The following is a 17859-nucleotide window of genomic DNA, read 5'->3' as shown; positions in this document are numbered from 1 at the left end:
TCCGCCAATTCCGGGACGCCTACCACACACAGTATGGCGGACCAACAGAGACCGCACGTCGCAGACTGACACCAACTGTGCAATTGTGGAACAAAAAGCGGCCCAACAGTGTGTGTGGCACAGCTCCTGGCGAGCGCATCGAGAGTGAGTCGTCGAGACAGAAAAGAGAGACCAAGGAGTAAATACACAGCTAGTTCACTGCTTTTCCTGTCAGAGAAGCTGACGGGAGCCGAAGAGATGCACGTCGATGTCGGCTCATGGCAAGCACCAAGCCAGTTGATGCACCCTTGCTGTGGATAAGGCCGTCAGCGCTCCAATTCCATGTGTTCCCATTGGCTCGAAGATCCGCCCTGTGGATATCTTCGGCTCTCACAGCTCCACCGCCCAGGTGGTTGGAGCTTTCCCATCACCAAAAAGCCGCCATGGACTCTTGAGCTTCTCGAGCTGATTGCAAGACACAAACTGACCTGGAACTTCCACGTTCGACCTCGCAGAACGCATCCAATACGCTGTGTAACTAGTTGCAGAGAAAGGCTGCAATTACCGCCATGTCGGCATGCCAGGCTTGTCATTTCCGGCTCGAGATCGCCACTGTCGTCTTTCCGCCTCCTTGGCCATGAACAACTCCACCATGGCCGCTCTCGGGCGCAGCTGTCTCTACCTTAGAAGACGAGGAGTAGCTGGAGGTTTCCGCTTCCTTTCTGTATCAGCCGTCCATAGGAAGATTCTCGATGCTGCGACCCTCCCCGACCGGACCGTGCCTCATTACCAGCAGACAAAAACATCGTCGCTGCTCTCGCTACAGTGGCCGCAGCCGCCGCGGAACATCCTGCTTATGCCCAAGCTGAGCGCGCCTCGAGTCACCATCAAAGCGATTGAGTTTGCAAAACATATTTACAACAACTATCCGGGACTCAACCTTGTCTTCGAGAGCCATATCGCCAATGACATTCACGAAACGCTGACCTTTCCGGTCTACACGACCGACCCGATCCAGGCGCCGACGCTCTTCGCCAAAAAGATCGACCTAGTCACCACCATGGGCGGGGACGGCACCATCCTCCGGGCAGCGAGTCTGTTCTCGATGCACAACAGCGTACCCCCGATCCTGTCCTTCAGCATGGGGACCCTCGGCTTTCTGGGGGAGTGGAAGTTTGGCGAGTACAAGCGGGCCTGGAGGGAATGCTACATGAGCGGCTGCTCCGTGACCGTCGAAGACCTCGTCGACCCGCACACTCGCGCGGCCGTAGCAGGTGCGCAGCTGTCGGGCGATAACAACGACTTCCTCCCGCTCTCGGCCTGGGACAGCGTCCGCGGCAACGGGCAATGCATGGGTCTCAGCCGGACCTCCAAGATCCTGCTCCGGAACCGGCTCCGGGTAGGCATCTACGACAGCCAGGGCCGGAACATCAACGAGCAACTCCTCCCCACCTCGACTGCGGAGCCCGACCTCGGCCCGCCCGTCTCCAACCTTATGAAACCCCCCTACCTGCACGCCATCAACGAGGTCTCGATCGACCGCGGCTCCCACCCGCACCTGGCCATCATCGACATCTACGTCAACGGCCACTTCCTGACCGAGGCGGTCGCCGATGGCATCCTCATCAGCACGCCCACGGGCTCGACCGCTTACTCGCTCAGCGCGGGCGGCTCCATCGTCCACCCGCTCGTCAAGTCCCTCCTCATCACGCCCATCAGTCCGCGTAGCCTCAGCTTCCGCCCGCTCGTCCTGCCGCTGCACACCAAGGTCGTGCTCAAGCTGAGCAAGCGCAACAGGGGGCGGGAGCTGCCCGTCAGCATCGACGGTAAGAGGCGGGTCGGGGTGACCATTGGCATGGAGGTGAGGGTCGAGGGGGAGCGATTAGAGAAGGGAGTTGACGGATGGCGTGGCGGCGTGCCGTGCGTGATCCGCGCTTCGTCGACAAAGGGCGGGGATCCGGGGGGTATTGCTGAGGACGACGATTCGTGGGTGGGTGGGCTGAACGGGTTGCTGAAGTTTAACTATCCCTTTGGGGAGCCCGTGGAGGAGCTGTAGGGCAGCTCCATTTACGAGTCGGCACATGCATGGGGACGGCTTGGATGTTTTGGAATAGTGCTGGATCGAAGACATGGAAGAGTTTGATACCCTGCAATAAAACTGCTAATGATGAGGCTGCTGGACGGTCTGCTGGTCTGACCAGCGGCAGTGAGTGCCGTTTCCGTGCCCCCTCGGAGAATGACCTGCTGCTGAAGGATGCAGCGACGACAACATGACATGGCAGTTGAGAATTGGCGCAGAGATACAAGTGAATCTTCGCTCAGTTCCTGTTTTCTTTCTCGAACCGGGGTGACTGACCTGACCGTTTGGATCACTGGTACTCCAGTCCTTGAAAATCTTTAGGTTGGCCCATGGTAACGTCAGCTGCTCTCAGTGGCTTTCGAGATGAGTGGTGAGCGCAGATGCCGCAATAACGGAAAATGGATACAGGAGGCGTTCAAAGCTCATCCAGGCGGTGTTGCTACTTGAGCTCAACAGCAAACCCGAGCAAAGAGTCAATCAGATATGCCGGACGCCAGTTGTGCCGCAGCCAAGAGCGCGGACTCGACCCTGAGCAACAGCTCTCTTCAGGTAAGGTAAGCTATCATACACATCTACCGCGTAACGTAAGTACTACATACATCACAGTCTTATCATATGGCTCTCTTCCTCAACTCCATCCCTTTCAGGGTCAAGCAGACAGTCAGTCATCTGACCAACCAAGATTTCCCCCGTACCCAACTCCTATGAATGCATCTTTCCCAGGCGTTTTTGCAACAGCAAGACTCATTATACCGCCTTCCACCAACCCCTCATACATTTGGTAAAGCGAGCAAAACATTCAGAGAGCCGCAGCGAAACCCAGAATCAGCATCCCGAAGGTCCCCACCACGGCCCCGTGAACCGTCGCCGCGCCGGCAGTGTGCGCTGACGAAGTGGGCTTGGACGAGGCGGTTGACGAAGTCGAATTGCTGCTGCCACCGGTAGGCGTGGGCTTGGCAAGCGAAGAGTCGGCGGAGCTGCTCGAGTTGGGCTTTGAGGCGTCGGTGGAGGTGGACGCGGCTGAAGAGGTGCTGCTGGAGGATGTGGTAGAGGAGGAGACGGAAGAGGAGGTGGAGGAGGCGGCCGGGCCGAGGACTTGGGAGCAGAACTTCTCGGTGGCGGGGAGGACTTGATCTGTTTTTTCGGCGTGTTAGCATGACAAGATGACTGTGGAAGGGGAGGGTGGGAACCGGTACTTACTCAGGGCGACGTCAGCGCCGCATTTTTCGATCACGCATGAGGTGGCAGACGCTTTCACGGCATCCATGTTGCGGCAGACACAGGCGAAGTCGAGGAGGAAGCAAGTGGTCGACGTGCTGACTGCCTGGGCGATGCAGGGGATGGCGCACGGAGGGAAGACGCTGAGGTCCTGAGCCTTCGCGGCAGTGGCGAGGGCGAGGACGGCAGTGGTGTACTTCATCGTGATGGTTGTGTTCGTCGGTTTTGGAGGGAGGGGCGGGCGAAACAACGATTGTCTTATGGTTGGTCTGGTCACTGAACGAGTGTGTTGGTGAGGAGAGGGAGAGAAGGAGTCAACAGGAGAAGACAGAGGGTCATTTATACGATGATGCTGTGCTTCCTGCTCGACTTGGAAGCGAGGGTTAGCGTTACCCTCCCAGACAAATCAAGTGGACTGGCCCAACTCTTCGGATGGGTGCCGTGCATTCCAGATTTGATATGAGTTTCGGGAAGGGACGCAGGACTGCTGGAACTGCCTGCCTTCGCGTCGTTTTGTGGGATTGGAGCACGCAGGGTCTGCTGGGGAGTCTGATGGGCACAGTCTCCTGTTCCTGGATACATCCTGGATACAGTGGCCCGGATTCTGTGCCGCGAGGCATCTTTCAGGAAGTTGTAGGTATCGAACTTGGGACGTTGGGATGTTGCACATGAACGTTCAACAGGGAAACCTCGGCCTCAGCACCCTGATGAGGTTGGGTCGTCCGAGACAACCTGTGTGTTCCCCGAGAAGTTGCCTCCCAAACCCTACTCAACTAAATATTCGGTGTCCCGGGCATGTCCGTATAGCGCATCATGTCCACGGGGAAAAATCTCCATGTTGGTGTTTATGCATGCCTCCCGTTTGGGTTGGGCCTCGAGAGGTGTCACTGACGGGACGTCGATCGCTTTGCAGGCCGTACATTACATCCTTTAGACGAAGCCGAGGCCAAGAGATGCGCCCAGAAGCATATGACTCGGGAAGACGCCGGTTCGGTCCTCATGGGACTTAGAGTCCAGGCAACTGCGTGCTCGGTGCTGCTCCAAGTGATGTACTCGACTGACTAATGTGTTAAAAAGGGGTAGTCGAGAGGATGATTCTTACATACATCATTTTGGGCCTCACTAACAAGACGAGTGGAGCAGGACCTGCGAACATGCAGGCGAGGAGTGAGTTGCTCCTTCCCAGACCCGTCCTCTCACACCGGTGGTGTTGATGTTAGGGTTGGCATGGAGGAAGGAGGTGGTGGATGGAAGGAGAGAACGTGAGGGAGAGAACGAGAGAAGGAAACAGAATTTGGAGCATCGGCAAACTTTTGGTAAAGGAAATCTTTACTTTTCAAACGTTTCGAGCTGCACCTTTTGTTTTTGTCCGTTTCCAATTTTTTTCTTTTTTGGGTCTTGTTTATTTTGTTTTGATTCAAGCGGTTGTTTCAAGTGGGTATACTGAATCGAACAGTCAGCCTTGAGGTCACGTGAAGGGCTTCTAACGGCGTCATGTAATGACATTAGACCGCTGGCGGGCTTATTTGTGTTGGAATCTGTCTCTGAACTCGCCCTTATATGCCTGGGGCACGTAGTGAAAGTAGGGATGGAGGGCAGGGTGTCAGTCTCCGCGGCAGAACAAAGCGGAACCTGTGACACCCTTGGACAGGCCCAACTTCTCGACGTGGAAGGTGTATCGGCTATCTGTAGATGGGCACCAAGGACTTGTCCTTGCGTCGTTTCACAGAGCAGGACGGTCAGTCGAGTCAGCCTGTTCAAGCGTGAGCATATACTGCTCACCCATCGTGTAACCAGGACTAGACTGGGATATTCATCCTCCCATGGCCGTGTCTTGTTACCACAGGGCTCGAAGGGGACGTTGTTTGCAGGCTTTCATGTGGTGGCCACCGTCCACAGCTCTGTGTTACAATTCAAGACTTGTTGCCCCAGTTTTCATGTACAAGGCAGGCGTGTTAACGAACAAACATAGAGCAGTCATAGCAGAAACCGAAAGCCAAGCCTTGTCCGTGTTGTAATTTGACGAAACCGGTGACAGAAGGTCCTGACTGATTTGTGTGCAGGTGTGAATGAGGAAGAGATACCTGGACAACAAGCGTCATGTAGACATGGATGAACAAATCCCTCAACAAGGGACCTTACAGTCCGAAACGTATCGCAGTCCACAGCTCTCGGTTGTTTGAGAGGAGGATGTAACTTTGCCGCAGTGCGTTCCGCCCAGCACGTGAGGATTTCACTGATATACACGAGCTACGAGAACTTTCTTCCGTCGGAGCATTGCCAAGTCACGACGTAGAGGAGAACCATCATAGGCATGTTTGTAAAGCCTTGAGTCCATTTCTTCCGCTTGTATTGCCAAAATGCAGGCAGGTTGGAGCACTCACGGGTGACAAGCGTGTCCAAGGTACTAAGCATCACCGACCGCAAGATGAATGAGCATGACATCCAGTGAGTGGGAAAGGGCATTGCCAGGGTAAAGGCGTAGACGGACCACATCAAAAGCAAATCAAAGTCGACATCAAGTCAAGGGAAAAAAGGGCAAGCCAACAACTTTTAGCATTTGTCCAAGGCTATACAAAAACCCAATGCAGGTATAGACTCGCTCGGCACAGACGGCCAGGGAGACACGCTTGCTTCCGCCAACGCTCAGGACAACAAAAGGGATTCAACCCGGCCAGACCACAGCGCAACACCAGCTCAGGCGAGCCAGGCTAAGCACAGACAGTCAGACAGACAGACAGACAGACAGCAGAAGTCAGATTGGAGACCGATGGACGTCAATGTCAAGACCTGTCACAGCCTCAACAGCCCAACGACCTCGCCCCCAGGGCCCTATCAAACCGGGCTCGCTGCCTCGCCAAGACTCGCGCCGCTGCCGCTGCCCGACCGCACGCTACTACGGCCAGATCCGGCAGACCCAAAGCCCGACGACGATCCTGACCCGCAGGACGCAGGCCCGCCCTCGAGGTTGAAACTGGGCGGGGGCCCACGCAGCGTCGCCGTTCCGGCGGGAGTTCCCTGGGCGCTGTCGCTGCCGCCGCCGTGGCCACCGCTATGCTGATGGTAGCCGCCGCCGCCGCCTGCCGACGCCCCTACGGCTGCGCTCGCGTTATTTAGGCTGCCGCTGTCATGCTCGTCCTCGTCCGTCGACTGCGTGAAGCCCGAGATGTTGCTCAGCATCGAGGAGGAACGGCCTCTGGTGCGGTGCGGTGGCGGCGGGGTACCCAGCTGTAGCGGGGTCGAGAAAGCGGAGAGTTGGGAAGGGGCCATGAGAGGAGTGACTTGGGCGGGCATCGACACAGGGGGCCAAGCAGATTGGGCGCTGAACTGGGAGGCAGGCGCCGCCCAAGGTCCTGCGGTCGCGTAGGGGTTTGCTTGGGGCGCCATGTCGTATGCCGTCTCGTCCTGGAAGGTGGCCAAGTACTCTTGCAGATGGGCAGCCATAGCGTGGACCTGCGCCTGCTTGGCAGCGTTAGCCGCACGCATATTTTGGATTCGATCTCTAAGGTTCTGCTCCGCCCTAGCGAGTTCAGCCGTGAGGTTAGCGCGCTCCTGGCGGCGCCGCTCGGCCTCGTTCAGTCCCCGCGCGTTCGCGTCCGTAATGCGGGCGTGCTCATCGTCGACCTTGGCGATGCGGGCGGCAATCTTGTTTCTCTTCGCCTGCAGGCTGGCCTTTTCCTCGTCCAGCGCTTTGATCTGCTTGTCAATTGAGGCCTTGAAGCTCTTGAACGTTGCGTGGGCCTGGTCGAACTTTGCTTTCTCCGAAGTCCACTCGGTATGCTTAGCGCGATGATTGTTGAGCAGATCCTCTGGTACCACCTCGAGCTCCTTCAGCTGTACCTCCAGTTCGCACGTGGAGTCCTCAGCCCGCTTCTCCTGGATCTTGTTCTGTGCGATCTTTTGCCGCAGTTTCTCGTCGTCGCCCCCGGCGGATTGGACGGCTGATGTGAGCTTCTCAATCTCCTTCCGCGCGGCGTTCAGTTTCCGGTTGTTGTCCTTCCGCACAGCCTTGAGGCGGGCCTTCTCATCCGCCAGCTTGATCTCGGCAGCCGCAATCGATGCTCGCAGCGTCGTCGCCGGAGAGTCGTGCCGCGCATGCGACCGCGAGTTGCTTGCCGCCTTGGGAGCCGCTTCTGCGTCTTTCCTCTTGGCTGGAACAGTTCTGACGCTCGTGGAGAAGATGACCTCGCCCGTCCGCGTGCTGACAAATTCGCATTCGTAGTTGGAAAGAGGGGTCAGGCCATATATGTCGCCGGTCCAACGCGTGCCTCGGTAATTCTCCTCCTCCGGGTTCTCGATCGGAATGATGCGTGTTGGCTGCCAAATGGCGTTGTTCACCCTGACGTAAAATGGCTTGGAAACATCAATACCCGATTTGCTGACCTCCTGGGGGTGGTCATCGTCACCAACATCCGGAAAGTGGCTGGTACTGAAGCAAACCTCGTCGCAGCCGACGTAGCAGATCCAAATTTGCTCGGGTTGGGTATTGAAAGGTGCATTGCCGAGATTGTGTATATCGGTCGCGTTCGATCCGGCTGATTCGCTTGCTGCGTGCGACAGCTCGTATTCCTTGACCATGACAATCTTGGTGCTGGCGAGAGCCGCCCAAAGAGGTTGCTTTATCCTGACCTGGGCGCTTTGCTTTCGCCTCTTCTTGCCCGAGAGATGGGCGGCGCTGGTCTGTAAGTGAGCATCGCTGTCGGCCGCCAGGAGAGCAACGTCAGAGCAGCCCTCGGCCGGTAAGGACACCGACTTGCCCGACTCTGGATCAAGCAGGGCTTGTGATTGCAAGTCCCGTCTTTCCCTTCGCAAGTACCATTCCCGAATGTATCGAACGAGACCCTGAGTCAGAATGTGGATAGCCAAAACGCTCCTAACCCATCCGTAAGGACCCTTCTTGTCGAACATCCGTGCATTTGGGTCCGTGTCGCAGATGAACAAGCAGTTCGAACCACCAAAAAAGGAGCTTAGACGAGACAGGCCATTGAGCCGCTGGGACCAATGCGACACTCCGACGATACCAACGCACAGCATGATGTTGGGCGTCGTTCCCTGCCTCGAAGTGCCTCCGCCGCCAAGCGTGAAAGAGATGACGACCTGGGCGAGATCCAGTATGAACTGCTGCATCGGAGCCCAAAGAAACAACCAAATAAGCAGCATGATGCCATCCATCCACACCAGCGTCCACAGGGAGGGCGTGCCCTGGCTACCGTCAAAAATCTCGGTGATGCTGAGGCCCGAGCTGGTGGTCACGGGAGGGACGAAAGTCAGGACGGTAAACAGCATGTAGATGGTGGCTAGCACGGCAGGCGACAGCTGCATGAGGATGATCAAGATGGCAATGGTGTCAGCGAGGGGACAGGACCGTAGGACGGTGATGGCAAGGTCCAAAGGGCCTGGGTCGCGGTGGACATTGGTATTCTTCGCATCATTGACATCGATCCGACGGTGGAATTCTTCGGCAACGGCATGGGTGGACGGAGGCGCGGCCTGCGAATCGGTCGAAGAGGACTCGGAGTAGGTGCCTAGCGAGCCGCGCCGCAGCAGCTCGGTCGCCCTGTGCTCGGGGGGCATGTCCTCGGGGAGCGCGGGGAAACCATTCGAAATCGGGGGCACGAGCGGGACGGGCGGGACGGAGGCGCTGTCGACGGCGGGCTTGGGGCCGTCATCAAGCTGGGTTTGGCTCTTTCGCTTGATGACGCGCTTGCCCGGGCCTACCAGGCCATTCTCATGGCGGGTGTCGCGCTGATTGCTTGCTCCCTGCTGTCGCTTGGTTGAATTTGATGCGCGAGGCATGCGCATCCGCTGACCCGACCCAGAAGCTTGTTCTGAGCCAGCCCAGCACGGGGTCGAGGATGAGAGCGGGGCGGGTGAGATGGGAGACGCAGAATTGGATTCCCCAGGTACCGGCGACCACAACCTATTCCTCCTCGACTGGCAGCCCGGGAGTTGAACGGTTCGATAGGAGGCAGCCGATCCGAATGGCACCCGATTAAATTTCGACGTGGCGGGAGAATTGAGAGCCGCCGTTGTCGCTGGGGCGGCCTAGAAAATGCGATAGAGATTCTAGGGTGTACGGATTCAGGGATTAGATGCAGATTGGTGTTTAAAGGAGAAAAGCGGATTTTTGGGGTTTGGCGGCTTAGGAGTTTAACGTTACCGTCTGCGGGAGCACAGTACGCAGCATTTGTGGGACTGTGGATCAACACTGAAGTGAGTACGGATGTATTGTTCACGCCGCTCCAGCGTCGTGGCAATCAGGGGTTGCGCCGTCCCGCGATCAGGCGAGCCCAGCCCCGCACTGTGCAAGTTGACAAGGGTACACGGCCAAACGGCAGTCGCAGATGAGTCAGGCCAAAACAAGCAACTCTCCATTTTTTCAAAGTATTAGCACTCAGCATTTCCCTCAACTGTTGCTCTCTGCAGATTTTTCGGCTCCCACCATTCTTCGAGTCTTGAGGACATCCTGCGGAGGACACGTCCAGTCGGCCAACAAACCCATACACCTCCGCAATCCCGATGTCTCCAGTGTCAAGGACCAGCCTTCTGGTTCTTATTCACATTATCTTAAAATCACAGGCTTGGGCTTGCAGAAACCAGACTGAGTCCAACTGTTTGAAGTTACCAGTGGATTGCCTTACATTACCTCCCTGCTGGTCTTCAATCCCATCTTCTTCGTATTGCTCTGGCACAGGCCTTCCAGAGGAGACGAATCGATGGACCGGTTCCTGGAGGTATAATTCCCCCTTTGAGCGTCTCGGTCTCATCTCTCCACTCAGGGCACCCACGGGTAGGTTTTGGCTCAAGCCAACAAGCTCGGTTCCAATACCTTTATTCCAATCTCCGGCCCTTCACCAAGACCGAGTGGAACGAAGCAGCAGACAAGCCAGGAATCCTCTCCTCCAGCTGCAGGGCAGATAGTTACTCTCCCGTTCACGCAACGCATCGTCATGCTCACCCGGCATACAATTACGCCAAACTAGCGGTAAATACGGAAGCGTGCGGCAGCAGCGTATGAAGTAAAAACGGGAGGATGTGGGGAGGCGGCTCCCACTCGACCGTGTCGATCACTGCTTAAACTCGATAAAATCACAGCATCAAAGTATACACGTGTACATTTACAGTCTTCGATTTTTGAATGTTGCCAATGTCATGTGCGGTGTGTAAGACGGTATAACGTTAATTGTTATCTGTTCCACGCTTCCTGATCATAACATCTCGCGGAAACCTTTTCTTCTCCAACACCCACTCGGTACACGGGAAGCTCATGACGACAGGAACCATGACAGCAGGAATCGTGCATCTGACCAGCCGACATTGATCAACTGGACATTGATCGCCGGCATTTGCACAAGACCCGGCCGTCCGGATTGGCCAGACCGCCGTCTTGACCCACTCATACCGGTAGTCGTCCATGACCACCTTCCCTTCGCGACCAAGCGCAGATGCTATCCTTACGCACGACCCAGAACAAACAATGCTGGCGGGCTGGGCACGGCAGCGTCTCTGCATGGCCAGTATTTGCTGACTCCTCCATGGTAGCCAGAGAAAGAAGAGAACGCGGTTGTTCGCCCCGCAAATCCTGCAGCGCCCGCCGGCTTGCCAGCGGGCGATCATCTCTTGGCCAAACGTTTCAATACAGAAGGGCCTGACGCTTGCAATTTCGCCCGCCGTGATTGGATCCGACCGTTCTCATGTGGGGCTGGAGCGGGAATGGCATGATCCTTCACAACTGTTCGAGCCAATTTCTTCATTGCCGCCGCGAAGCGCCGAAACCGACCGAGCCCAATGCTTGTCTGCGAGCCAGGCATCGCCGAGTTGAATGTTTCTTCTGCGTGACTGAGGCATGCTGCTTTCCCAGTCGTTCTACCATAACTGTCAGAGCGACTTGGCTTTTTGAGGGTGATCGCATGCTTCAACCTCAGGAGGGGTCGTCAGCCATCCGGGTTTCTATCCACGGTAGCTTAAGAGTTCCAACCCAAGCGCGGCGTCACATTCAACCGTTACCACCATCAAATTGGAACGGCTGAACACAGTCCCCAGCCACCCGGAGATGCCTCTCCCATCCATGCCCAGGAGTCGGTCAGCCAAGACCACAAAGTCATCAGAGCCTGGCCTGGACCGCTTCATCGCGTCTTCACCATGGCATTACCTCCACGGTGACATTTTGTGGAGAATGCAACATACTGCCAAACGCTTGCGGAAAGGGTGAAAGCCCGAGGCCGGCCACGGCATGGCAGGGCGGTTTCAATGACGCGGCTCCGAACCGAGAGCCCTGGTTCCGGGACTCGCTCAGGGCCAGCCGACCCGGCGTAAGATGAACTCGGCCTGCGATATTTCTAGGTCCCACAATAGGCATACTAGCGGCAGGATGCTGGAGTATCTTCAAGGCGCTGGATGAAAGGGCAACTCCCCTCCTCGAGTCTTTGCAGTTAGAAAGGCACTCTATCCTATCACTGGCCCAGAGGCACAGGTCGTCTACTCGCAAAACAGACAGGTCTCGGATCAGAGATACGGTAACTCTTCATGTCGCCTTTGCCGCTCCCATGTCCTCGACAGCGTCCGGCCTGTTCCACGTTTCAGCCTCCAGCTGCACGACTGCCCCATGCAGCTCGAAAATCCGCATTCGCGCCCGAAGCATCTCTTGCTGCTGAAGCTCCCACGTCTTCTCAAACATGTCCAGCATGAAGTCGGGCATGCTCGTCTTTCCGGCCTTCTTGTAGTCGTAAAGCACAATGTCCTCCTGCAAGCGGCATGCGATCCTCCGGTGCCGGTGCGACAGCACGATGCAGTCCAGGTAGAAAGAGCTTGGGGCCGGATTCCGTTCAGACCTCGCCCGCAGCTTGTGGTAGACTGAGATCCTGTCCGGGTAGACCATGGGCTGGGGATTCGTAGTCAGTTTCTCTGCTGCTGCTGCAGCCTGAGGAATGTCGTGCACTACATACGAACTTGAAATCCGCCTTCAGACTCCGCATGATCAGCCCTGTCGACCGGGGCGTCATCAGCTCCCGCCACTGCCGGTGATGCCCCGGGTCAACGTGGACAGCAAAGTTGGTGATCCAGTTCACCCTTGCCGACTCGGCGTAGCGGTAGTAGTTGACATTGTTCACGTGTTGCTAGGCACACGGTAGATTGCCGACATGTTAGCCCACAGCAACAATTCGCAATTATGTATTAGGGATCATTCGAAATGCGCCTTACAAAAGAGTCCATCTCGCCCCAAGCAATCTGCTGCCTGTCCAGCCCCCTCCGCCCGCCGGTCAGGAATCCCTCGCTCCCAGCCAGCAGCTCCTTCCACTCGGTCGCTATGGCGCGCAAAACCTCCGCCGCCTGCGAGATCTGCTGGGCGTTGCAGCCGAATACCAGACACTTGCCGATGCGCGCGCGCAGGTCGGCGATCCAGCGGGATGGCGGCGGTGGGAAGGGGTCATTCCTCTGCCCGGCATGCTCGTGCGCGGCTTCGCTGGAATCTGCGCCAACTGTAGAGGCGGAAAATGCGCGGCGAAGGGGAAACGGGTGTGTATATGTTACGTGACGGCATGCCCTCCCCGCGAGGGTCATGGCCGGGCGCCGGGCCGGGAGAAGCAAGGACATAGCCGGGGGTGACGGTGTGGAGAGAGAAAGCAAAGACGATATCCTTATACAACACGGCTGATCAGATGCCACATCAACCGTTAATCATGAGTGCGGAGGTCACTTAGGTATTGTCTAGCAACCTCCCCAGACTCGACGTCGGTAGACGGATGTTGACATCGGCTCGGGCTTTCGGCAAAGGTGGGAGCGTGGCTGATGTGGGGCCCTTCCCTGTCCTGCCGGACGGTTGCCGGGTCGTGTCAACGGAGGCCTTGCAGTATGGTCTTGTTGCTAGAAGGCGGCTGAAGGCTATGAGGTAGGTCATTTTGGGTAAAAAGGCTGTAGAAATGAGATTCTTGATAGAACTGTGAGTATGTTCGCGGTGCTGTGCTCCGAGACGTACAATTGTCAGCCCACAGTGAGCTGGCCTCGATAAGGTAAGATAAGCCGACCTGTGATGTCGTCACTTGAATCGGCTCACCTCCACCCCGAGTCACAATCGCCGTGTTCCTCAGGCCAGCTGTAGCGCATTCGAAGACCATGAACGAAACATAATAAACAAATAAATATTCTTCCACCAAATTACTTACAATGCCCCGGGCGCCCAACCCGGAACTGAGGAGGCAAGTTATTGCCATCTACAAACGCAAGTCTTCGTCCATTTCTCTGCCTCCTGCCATGGTTAACTTTACCTCACTAACGCACAGTCACGCACACAGAGCTCCTGTACCTCGGTCGAGATTATCCTCAAGGCTACGATTACTTCAGGCCACGACTCCATCGCGCCTTCATGGCCAAGGCAGGCCTAACGGACGAAGGCGAGATCAGAAAAGGCATCGCTCGCGCCGATTTTGTGCGGAAAGGTACTGTTGTCCCAGACTGCAAGAGCGTCGTTGAAGAGGAGAGAGATGTTCATAGAGGGGCATCTCATGCCGCGATAAATGCACTGAAGCTGACTCGATTTGACCCAACTTGACAGAGATAGAGGCTCTGTAAGCTGCATTTCTCCTTGTTCTGTTGGCAGTGAGATCGTATCATTCGTCTCGCCCAACCGCATGACACACCACGGGACTTCAGGGACCAATACCAAAATGATGCGCGTTCTGCGCCACAGAAGCTATCAGAATCCATAACATACGCCCGTTCCGAATGTAGGGGCCATGTTGTATGGGGATGGATATACGTGCATCATTTGCGCTTCATATACACGATTGGCGCCCATCGCATTCAGACCAGATCTCTCTTCTCGCTCATCACCCGTTGCTGCTCAAGAAACTGACCACACCCATGTATCCAGGTACTACCTCAAACGATACCGGACGCTGAGGAAGAGATATGACGGCGCGTAGGCCGAACACGACCTACGTACATGTACAACAGCGCATACATCGTTATATATAGGCACATAACAAGCAACCGCCGTCGTTGAAACGACGCTCAAATGGCGGAACGAACTAATCCCGCACCCTGCACTCATCACATCAGGAGCAAGATGCGACCAGCCACCGCTCCCAACCCCGACTTTACAAATCACCTCTTCCTCGCCCACCAAGCCCCAACCTCCAGACACTCCCCCCAGCTCGTCCCATTCTCCCTCACTAAATCGTTCATCATCTTCCCCACCCACGCATCCCACTCATCCTGGCTCTTCCCGCTCGCCTCTCTGAGCACAGGCTCCAAGCTCTGTATCTTGCCCACAACAATCATCAGCGCCGTCCTCCTGAGCGCAGCAGCAGCAGCGTCCAATCCCCCAGCTGCCCCTCTAACACCTTCACCACTACCTCCTCCCCCACCTCCCCCGGCACCCCCGGCAGCCCCTACAACACCACCCTTACGAGCCTTGGTCTCAATATAACTCTTCCCGTCCTTGGTGACTACGCCGCCGACCCCTTCCTTCTCCCACCGAATCTCGGTCAGCGGCACCGCAAGCCGCCGCGACCCCACGCCCGTCAGCACCTCGGCCTCCTGGATCAGGAGCGGGCCTATGGCGGTGCAGGGCATGGTGCACAGCGCGCGGGCCTCGAGGGCGCGCGACACCCAGGCGTTGTACTCCACTAAAAAGTTGTTGAGGGGCGTGCTGAGGGGCGTGTTGGGCGTCATGATGTAGGCACCACCTAGTTCGGTATTGGCGGCGACGGCCGCGTCGGGTTTGTCTTGTTTAGTGTCGTGCATGTCGTTGGCGTTTGGAGTGGTGGAAGAGGGAAACCCATCTTGCTCGGCTGGGCCCGAGGTGGTTGTGCCTTCCGGGACGTGAGGGCGGAGCATGCGCAGCATGTGGTCCGTTTCCCAGATCTCGATGGTGCCGCCCGGGGTGAGGAGGCGGATGTATTCTTCAATGAGTGATTGTTGCGCTGCCATGGACGTGGCAAGGCTCATGTTCTTGACCATGACAAAATCGAAGCTGCCGTCGGGGAAGGGAAAGGGTAATTTGCGCACGTCGTGTTGCACAAAGCGCCAATTCATGTCCTTGTCCGGTCGCGAATGGCCTGATGGGCCGCCGCCCGCCGTTGAGTTAGGAGGGAGGGCTACAATGTCGATTCCGGTAAAAGAGATGTCCTTGTGCAAGCCTCGGGTCTCGTAGTGCTTGTAGCACATCAGGCTCCAAAAGCCAGTTCCGCACCCGACTTCTAGTATCCGGGGCGGCGGCTTGTGGGCGAAGGCGGGCGCGCAGATCGGGCGCCCGTTCAGCTGCATCAGGAGCATCGTCTGCAAACTCTGGCGATGCAACTCTTCTAGGTCGACGGGTAATGGGTATGGTAAGGTTGGATCCGCAAGGTACGTACGTCCGTTGCGGACGACGAACGGCCGGTGTTGGTGCACCAAATCCGATGCATGATCGCTCGACTGCATTGTACGGCTGCTCGTGGTGGTGGCTCCCGACACGCTCGATACGCTTTCGGCCCGGAGCCCGCCGCCTCCTGGCGTCCTGCCCGTTCCTGCTTCTGCATACTGAAACATGGCGGGGTGCTGAGGCATGCGGCGATCGGGAAAGGCAACGGCGGCGACGACAGAGCCGGGGTTACTCAACGCGGCCGCAGGAGCAGCACTCGCAGAGGCTGGCGTGCGGGCCGAAGCCGGCTCGGAATGGCTACCAGCACTAAGGTATTTCGCGCTGGCGTCCTGGGTGTTGAGTCGAGGTGTGGCTGGCAGCTGCTTGTCCTGAAAGTATCGCAGTGACGACATCCGCTCCCGCTCCCTGTGCGAGTTGCGACGCCGCGACGGGCTAGGGTGATTGTGCCCGGGAATTGGATCCGCACAGTCTTCCGGGCTCGACGCCACTACGGCGCCAGCTGACTCGACGACGACTCCGCTGGCGTCAGCGCCGCCCGATGGCTGCTGCAGCCCGGGACTGTTGCTGTTGTACGGTGGTACCTGGGGCTCAGTGCGCCCGCCACTACTGGTTGTGCTCGCACTGTTCGTCCTGGCGTGTCCTGGAACACGCGATCGCTTCCTCGTTGTCGCCGTCCCAGACGTTGAATTGGAGCGAGCCGGCTTGGAGCGGGATTTGTGAGAGCCCTCGACTTCATAAGTGAGGTAGGGGGCCTTGGCGGCTGCATATCCTGTGAGAAACTCCATTCTGTTCCCAAGCGATTTTTTTCCTCATCTGCAAGGGGTTGCTGCGCCGGGACGGGGGTAAAGTCGGGTGCCCCGCCAGCTGTCCGCGGGGCGTGTTCCGGTGCGCTGGGTGCTGCACCACAGTGGATGCAGCCCCTCAGGTACCTTTAACCGATCGGTTCCCGCAGGGCACGGCCACCTCTGGAGCGCCCTCCAGCCGCCTCGTTCGAATGGCGCTCCCAGTCGGATGTGTTTGTCGAGGTTGATCAGGCAGGAAGCTTCCTCTCCTATTTTGAACCTTCCCTATGCAATGACAATGGTGGTGACAATTGTCAAAGGCGGCGGCTGTTTCCTGTGGTCTGTTTCGAGACCCGGGGGCCGATTGACGGGGTTGGCGATGGAGTCTCGGAGAGGCCGACCTGGACACTGCCCCTTTCTGGAAGCCTTCCACGTATGGGTCGGTTTCGCGTCCCTCTCGCAATCCCCTGGTCTTCAACCGGTGAACTAAGCAAGTGGTTGACGGGTCGCTGGCAGAATGCGCTTCTCCTGTGACACTCTAGTAATTCGTCCTCCCCTCTGCTCAACTCCGCCCTGGCTGCAGACGATCTCGGGTCAAGATGATAGGTCGTCCCGACCGCTTGGGAGCCGAGTAAAGACAGAAGGAAATTGAACCGCCACAGGAAGTGAGTGCAGTGAGGCGGTGCCCCTAACGTCGTGGAATTGGGGTTACCCGGCTGATGCGTGCCGTGGTGGGGTGGTCGATCGCCAGACTTGGAGTACTTAACCGCGTGTAAGCCGTTCCTGGGTTTTGTGTTGCTGTTTTCGTTATGGCTCATGGCCGATTCAAAATGTTCTCTTGCGCCTGTGAACGGCGAGATTGTCGCGAGAGGCAACGGCGCATGACGCCAGATGGCAGTCCTGGAATATATCACTTGTGCCGGCTGACCAAACCAAGGACTCGCAGCTACACCGGCTCTCTGACTCCGGTTCTCGTGCCGGTCTCAAATTAGGGCGACGGCGGAGGATGGGAACTTCGTGGTGTAGTCCCTCAGTTGCGTTCCGTGTGGAGCACTCGGTCGGGATGCTCCGAGGCAGTGGAATGAAAAAACCACAATGTTCCACGGGCTGTGGCTGCAATTGCGCGTTATATTTGGAGGCGAGATCGAGTGTCGAATGAAGAACCAACGGAAGGCAAAGACCGCAGCGCCTGGCAGTCGGTCCTACCGAGGTTTGTTGGAAAGGACAAACCTCGAGCGATTCCCCGAACTTCCAGGTCGAAGGTCGGGACACTGGACGCCATCATGGGACACGAGCCAATCCATATGTAATGTTGTCGATTGCACGGCCTTTCCATTTGGTTCATGCCTTGCGTTACGGCCGAACTTTTTCGCTCAAAGAGCCCCGTATGGTCTTAGCCTCCCCGGATTTTCCCCCGGTTTTGGCTGGCGGCTTCA

The 17859-nt window shown here is 57.2% G+C and overlaps 7 protein-coding genes across 7 annotated transcripts; 2 read left to right on the top strand and 5 right to left on the bottom strand.

Moving 5' to 3' along the window:
- Positions 1-431: 431 nt before the first annotated feature.
- On the top strand, positions 432-2456 carry N657DRAFT_642092 (ATP-NAD kinase). The gene has a single exon (XM_062792274.1). The coding sequence runs from the start codon at positions 557-559 to the stop codon at positions 2033-2035; it is 1479 nt and encodes a 492-aa protein (XP_062651783.1). The 5' UTR covers positions 432-556; the 3' UTR covers positions 2036-2456.
- Positions 2457-2663: 207 nt separating this feature from the next.
- N657DRAFT_642091 (CFEM-domain-containing protein) lies at positions 2664-3559 on the bottom strand. The gene is made up of 2 exons (XM_062792273.1): positions 3260-3559; positions 2664-3193 (listed from the first exon to the last, which is right to left on the bottom strand). The coding sequence occupies exons 1-2, from the start codon at positions 3477-3479 to the stop codon at positions 2859-2861; spliced, it is 555 nt and encodes a 184-aa protein (XP_062651782.1). The 5' UTR covers positions 3480-3559; the 3' UTR covers positions 2664-2858.
- A 2085-nt stretch (positions 3560-5644) lies between these two features.
- On the bottom strand, positions 5645-9373 carry N657DRAFT_642089 (uncharacterized protein). Its single transcript, XM_062792272.1, has one exon. It carries the CDS (start codon positions 9071-9073, stop codon positions 6113-6115), a length of 2961 nt encoding a protein of 986 aa, XP_062651781.1. The 5' UTR covers positions 9074-9373; the 3' UTR covers positions 5645-6112.
- A 2295-nt stretch (positions 9374-11668) lies between these two features.
- N657DRAFT_642085 (uncharacterized protein) lies at positions 11669-12509 on the bottom strand. Its single transcript, XM_062792271.1, has 3 exons — positions 12479-12509; positions 12223-12393; positions 11669-12158 (listed from the first exon to the last, which is right to left on the bottom strand). Exons 1-3 carry the CDS (start codon positions 12488-12490, stop codon positions 11802-11804), a joined length of 540 nt encoding a protein of 179 aa, XP_062651780.1. The 5' UTR covers positions 12491-12509; the 3' UTR covers positions 11669-11801.
- Positions 12510-13441: 932 nt separating this feature from the next.
- On the top strand, positions 13442-13712 carry N657DRAFT_542166 (uncharacterized protein; the record flags this gene model as incomplete). Its single annotated transcript, XM_062787830.1, is given in 2 exon segments — positions 13442-13556; positions 13570-13712. Coding segments are annotated over 2 exon segments (258 nt in total), but the record flags the coding sequence as incomplete, so codon positions are not given.
- Positions 13713-14148: 436 nt separating this feature from the next.
- On the bottom strand, positions 14149-16746 carry N657DRAFT_238124 (uncharacterized protein). The gene has a single exon (XM_062786364.1). The coding sequence runs from the start codon at positions 16424-16426 to the stop codon at positions 14381-14383; it is 2046 nt and encodes a 681-aa protein (XP_062651778.1). The 5' UTR covers positions 16427-16746; the 3' UTR covers positions 14149-14380.
- N657DRAFT_238136 (uncharacterized protein) lies at positions 16583-17487 on the bottom strand. Its single transcript, XM_062786365.1, has one exon. It carries the CDS (start codon positions 17239-17241, stop codon positions 16738-16740), a length of 504 nt encoding a protein of 167 aa, XP_062651777.1. The 5' UTR covers positions 17242-17487; the 3' UTR covers positions 16583-16737.
- Between the last annotated feature and the right edge of the window lie 372 nt (positions 17488-17859).

The sequence above is a fragment of the Parathielavia appendiculata genome (assembly GCF_033297405.1).
Source record: "Parathielavia appendiculata strain CBS 731.68 unplaced genomic scaffold N657scaffold_2, whole genome shotgun sequence".
Taxonomy (NCBI): Eukaryota; Fungi; Ascomycota; class Sordariomycetes; order Sordariales; family Chaetomiaceae; genus Parathielavia; species Parathielavia appendiculata.
Note: the sequence above shows the minus strand (reverse complement) of the source record. Positions and strands in the feature narration are given on the sequence as shown.

Excerpts from the sequence above, each read along its gene's own strand:
- N657DRAFT_238124 (XM_062786364.1), bottom strand. The coding sequence starts at position 16,426 with ATGGAGTTTCTCACAGGATATGCAGCCGCCAAGGCCCCCTACCTCACT.
- N657DRAFT_642085 (XM_062792271.1), bottom strand. Across the intron at positions 12,159-12,222 it reads TGAAGGCGGATTTCAAGTTC|CCCATGGTCTACCCGGACAG; the intron begins GTATGTAGTGCA and ends ACGAATCCCCAG.
- N657DRAFT_238136 (XM_062786365.1), bottom strand. The coding sequence starts at position 17,241 with ATGAGCCATAACGAAAACAGCAACACAAAACCCAGGAACGGCTTACAC.
- N657DRAFT_642091 (XM_062792273.1), bottom strand. The coding sequence starts at position 3,479 with ATGAAGTACACCACTGCCGTCCTCGCCCTCGCCACTGCCGCGAAGGCT. Across the intron at positions 3,194-3,259 it reads CGGCGCTGACGTCGCCCTGA|ATCAAGTCCTCCCCGCCACC; the intron begins GTAAGTACCGGT and ends CCGAAAAAACAG.
- N657DRAFT_642089 (XM_062792272.1), bottom strand. The coding sequence starts at position 9,073 with ATGCCTCGCGCATCAAATTCAACCAAGCGACAGCAGGGAGCAAGCAAT.
- N657DRAFT_642092 (XM_062792274.1), top strand. The coding sequence starts at position 557 with ATGCCAGGCTTGTCATTTCCGGCTCGAGATCGCCACTGTCGTCTTTCC.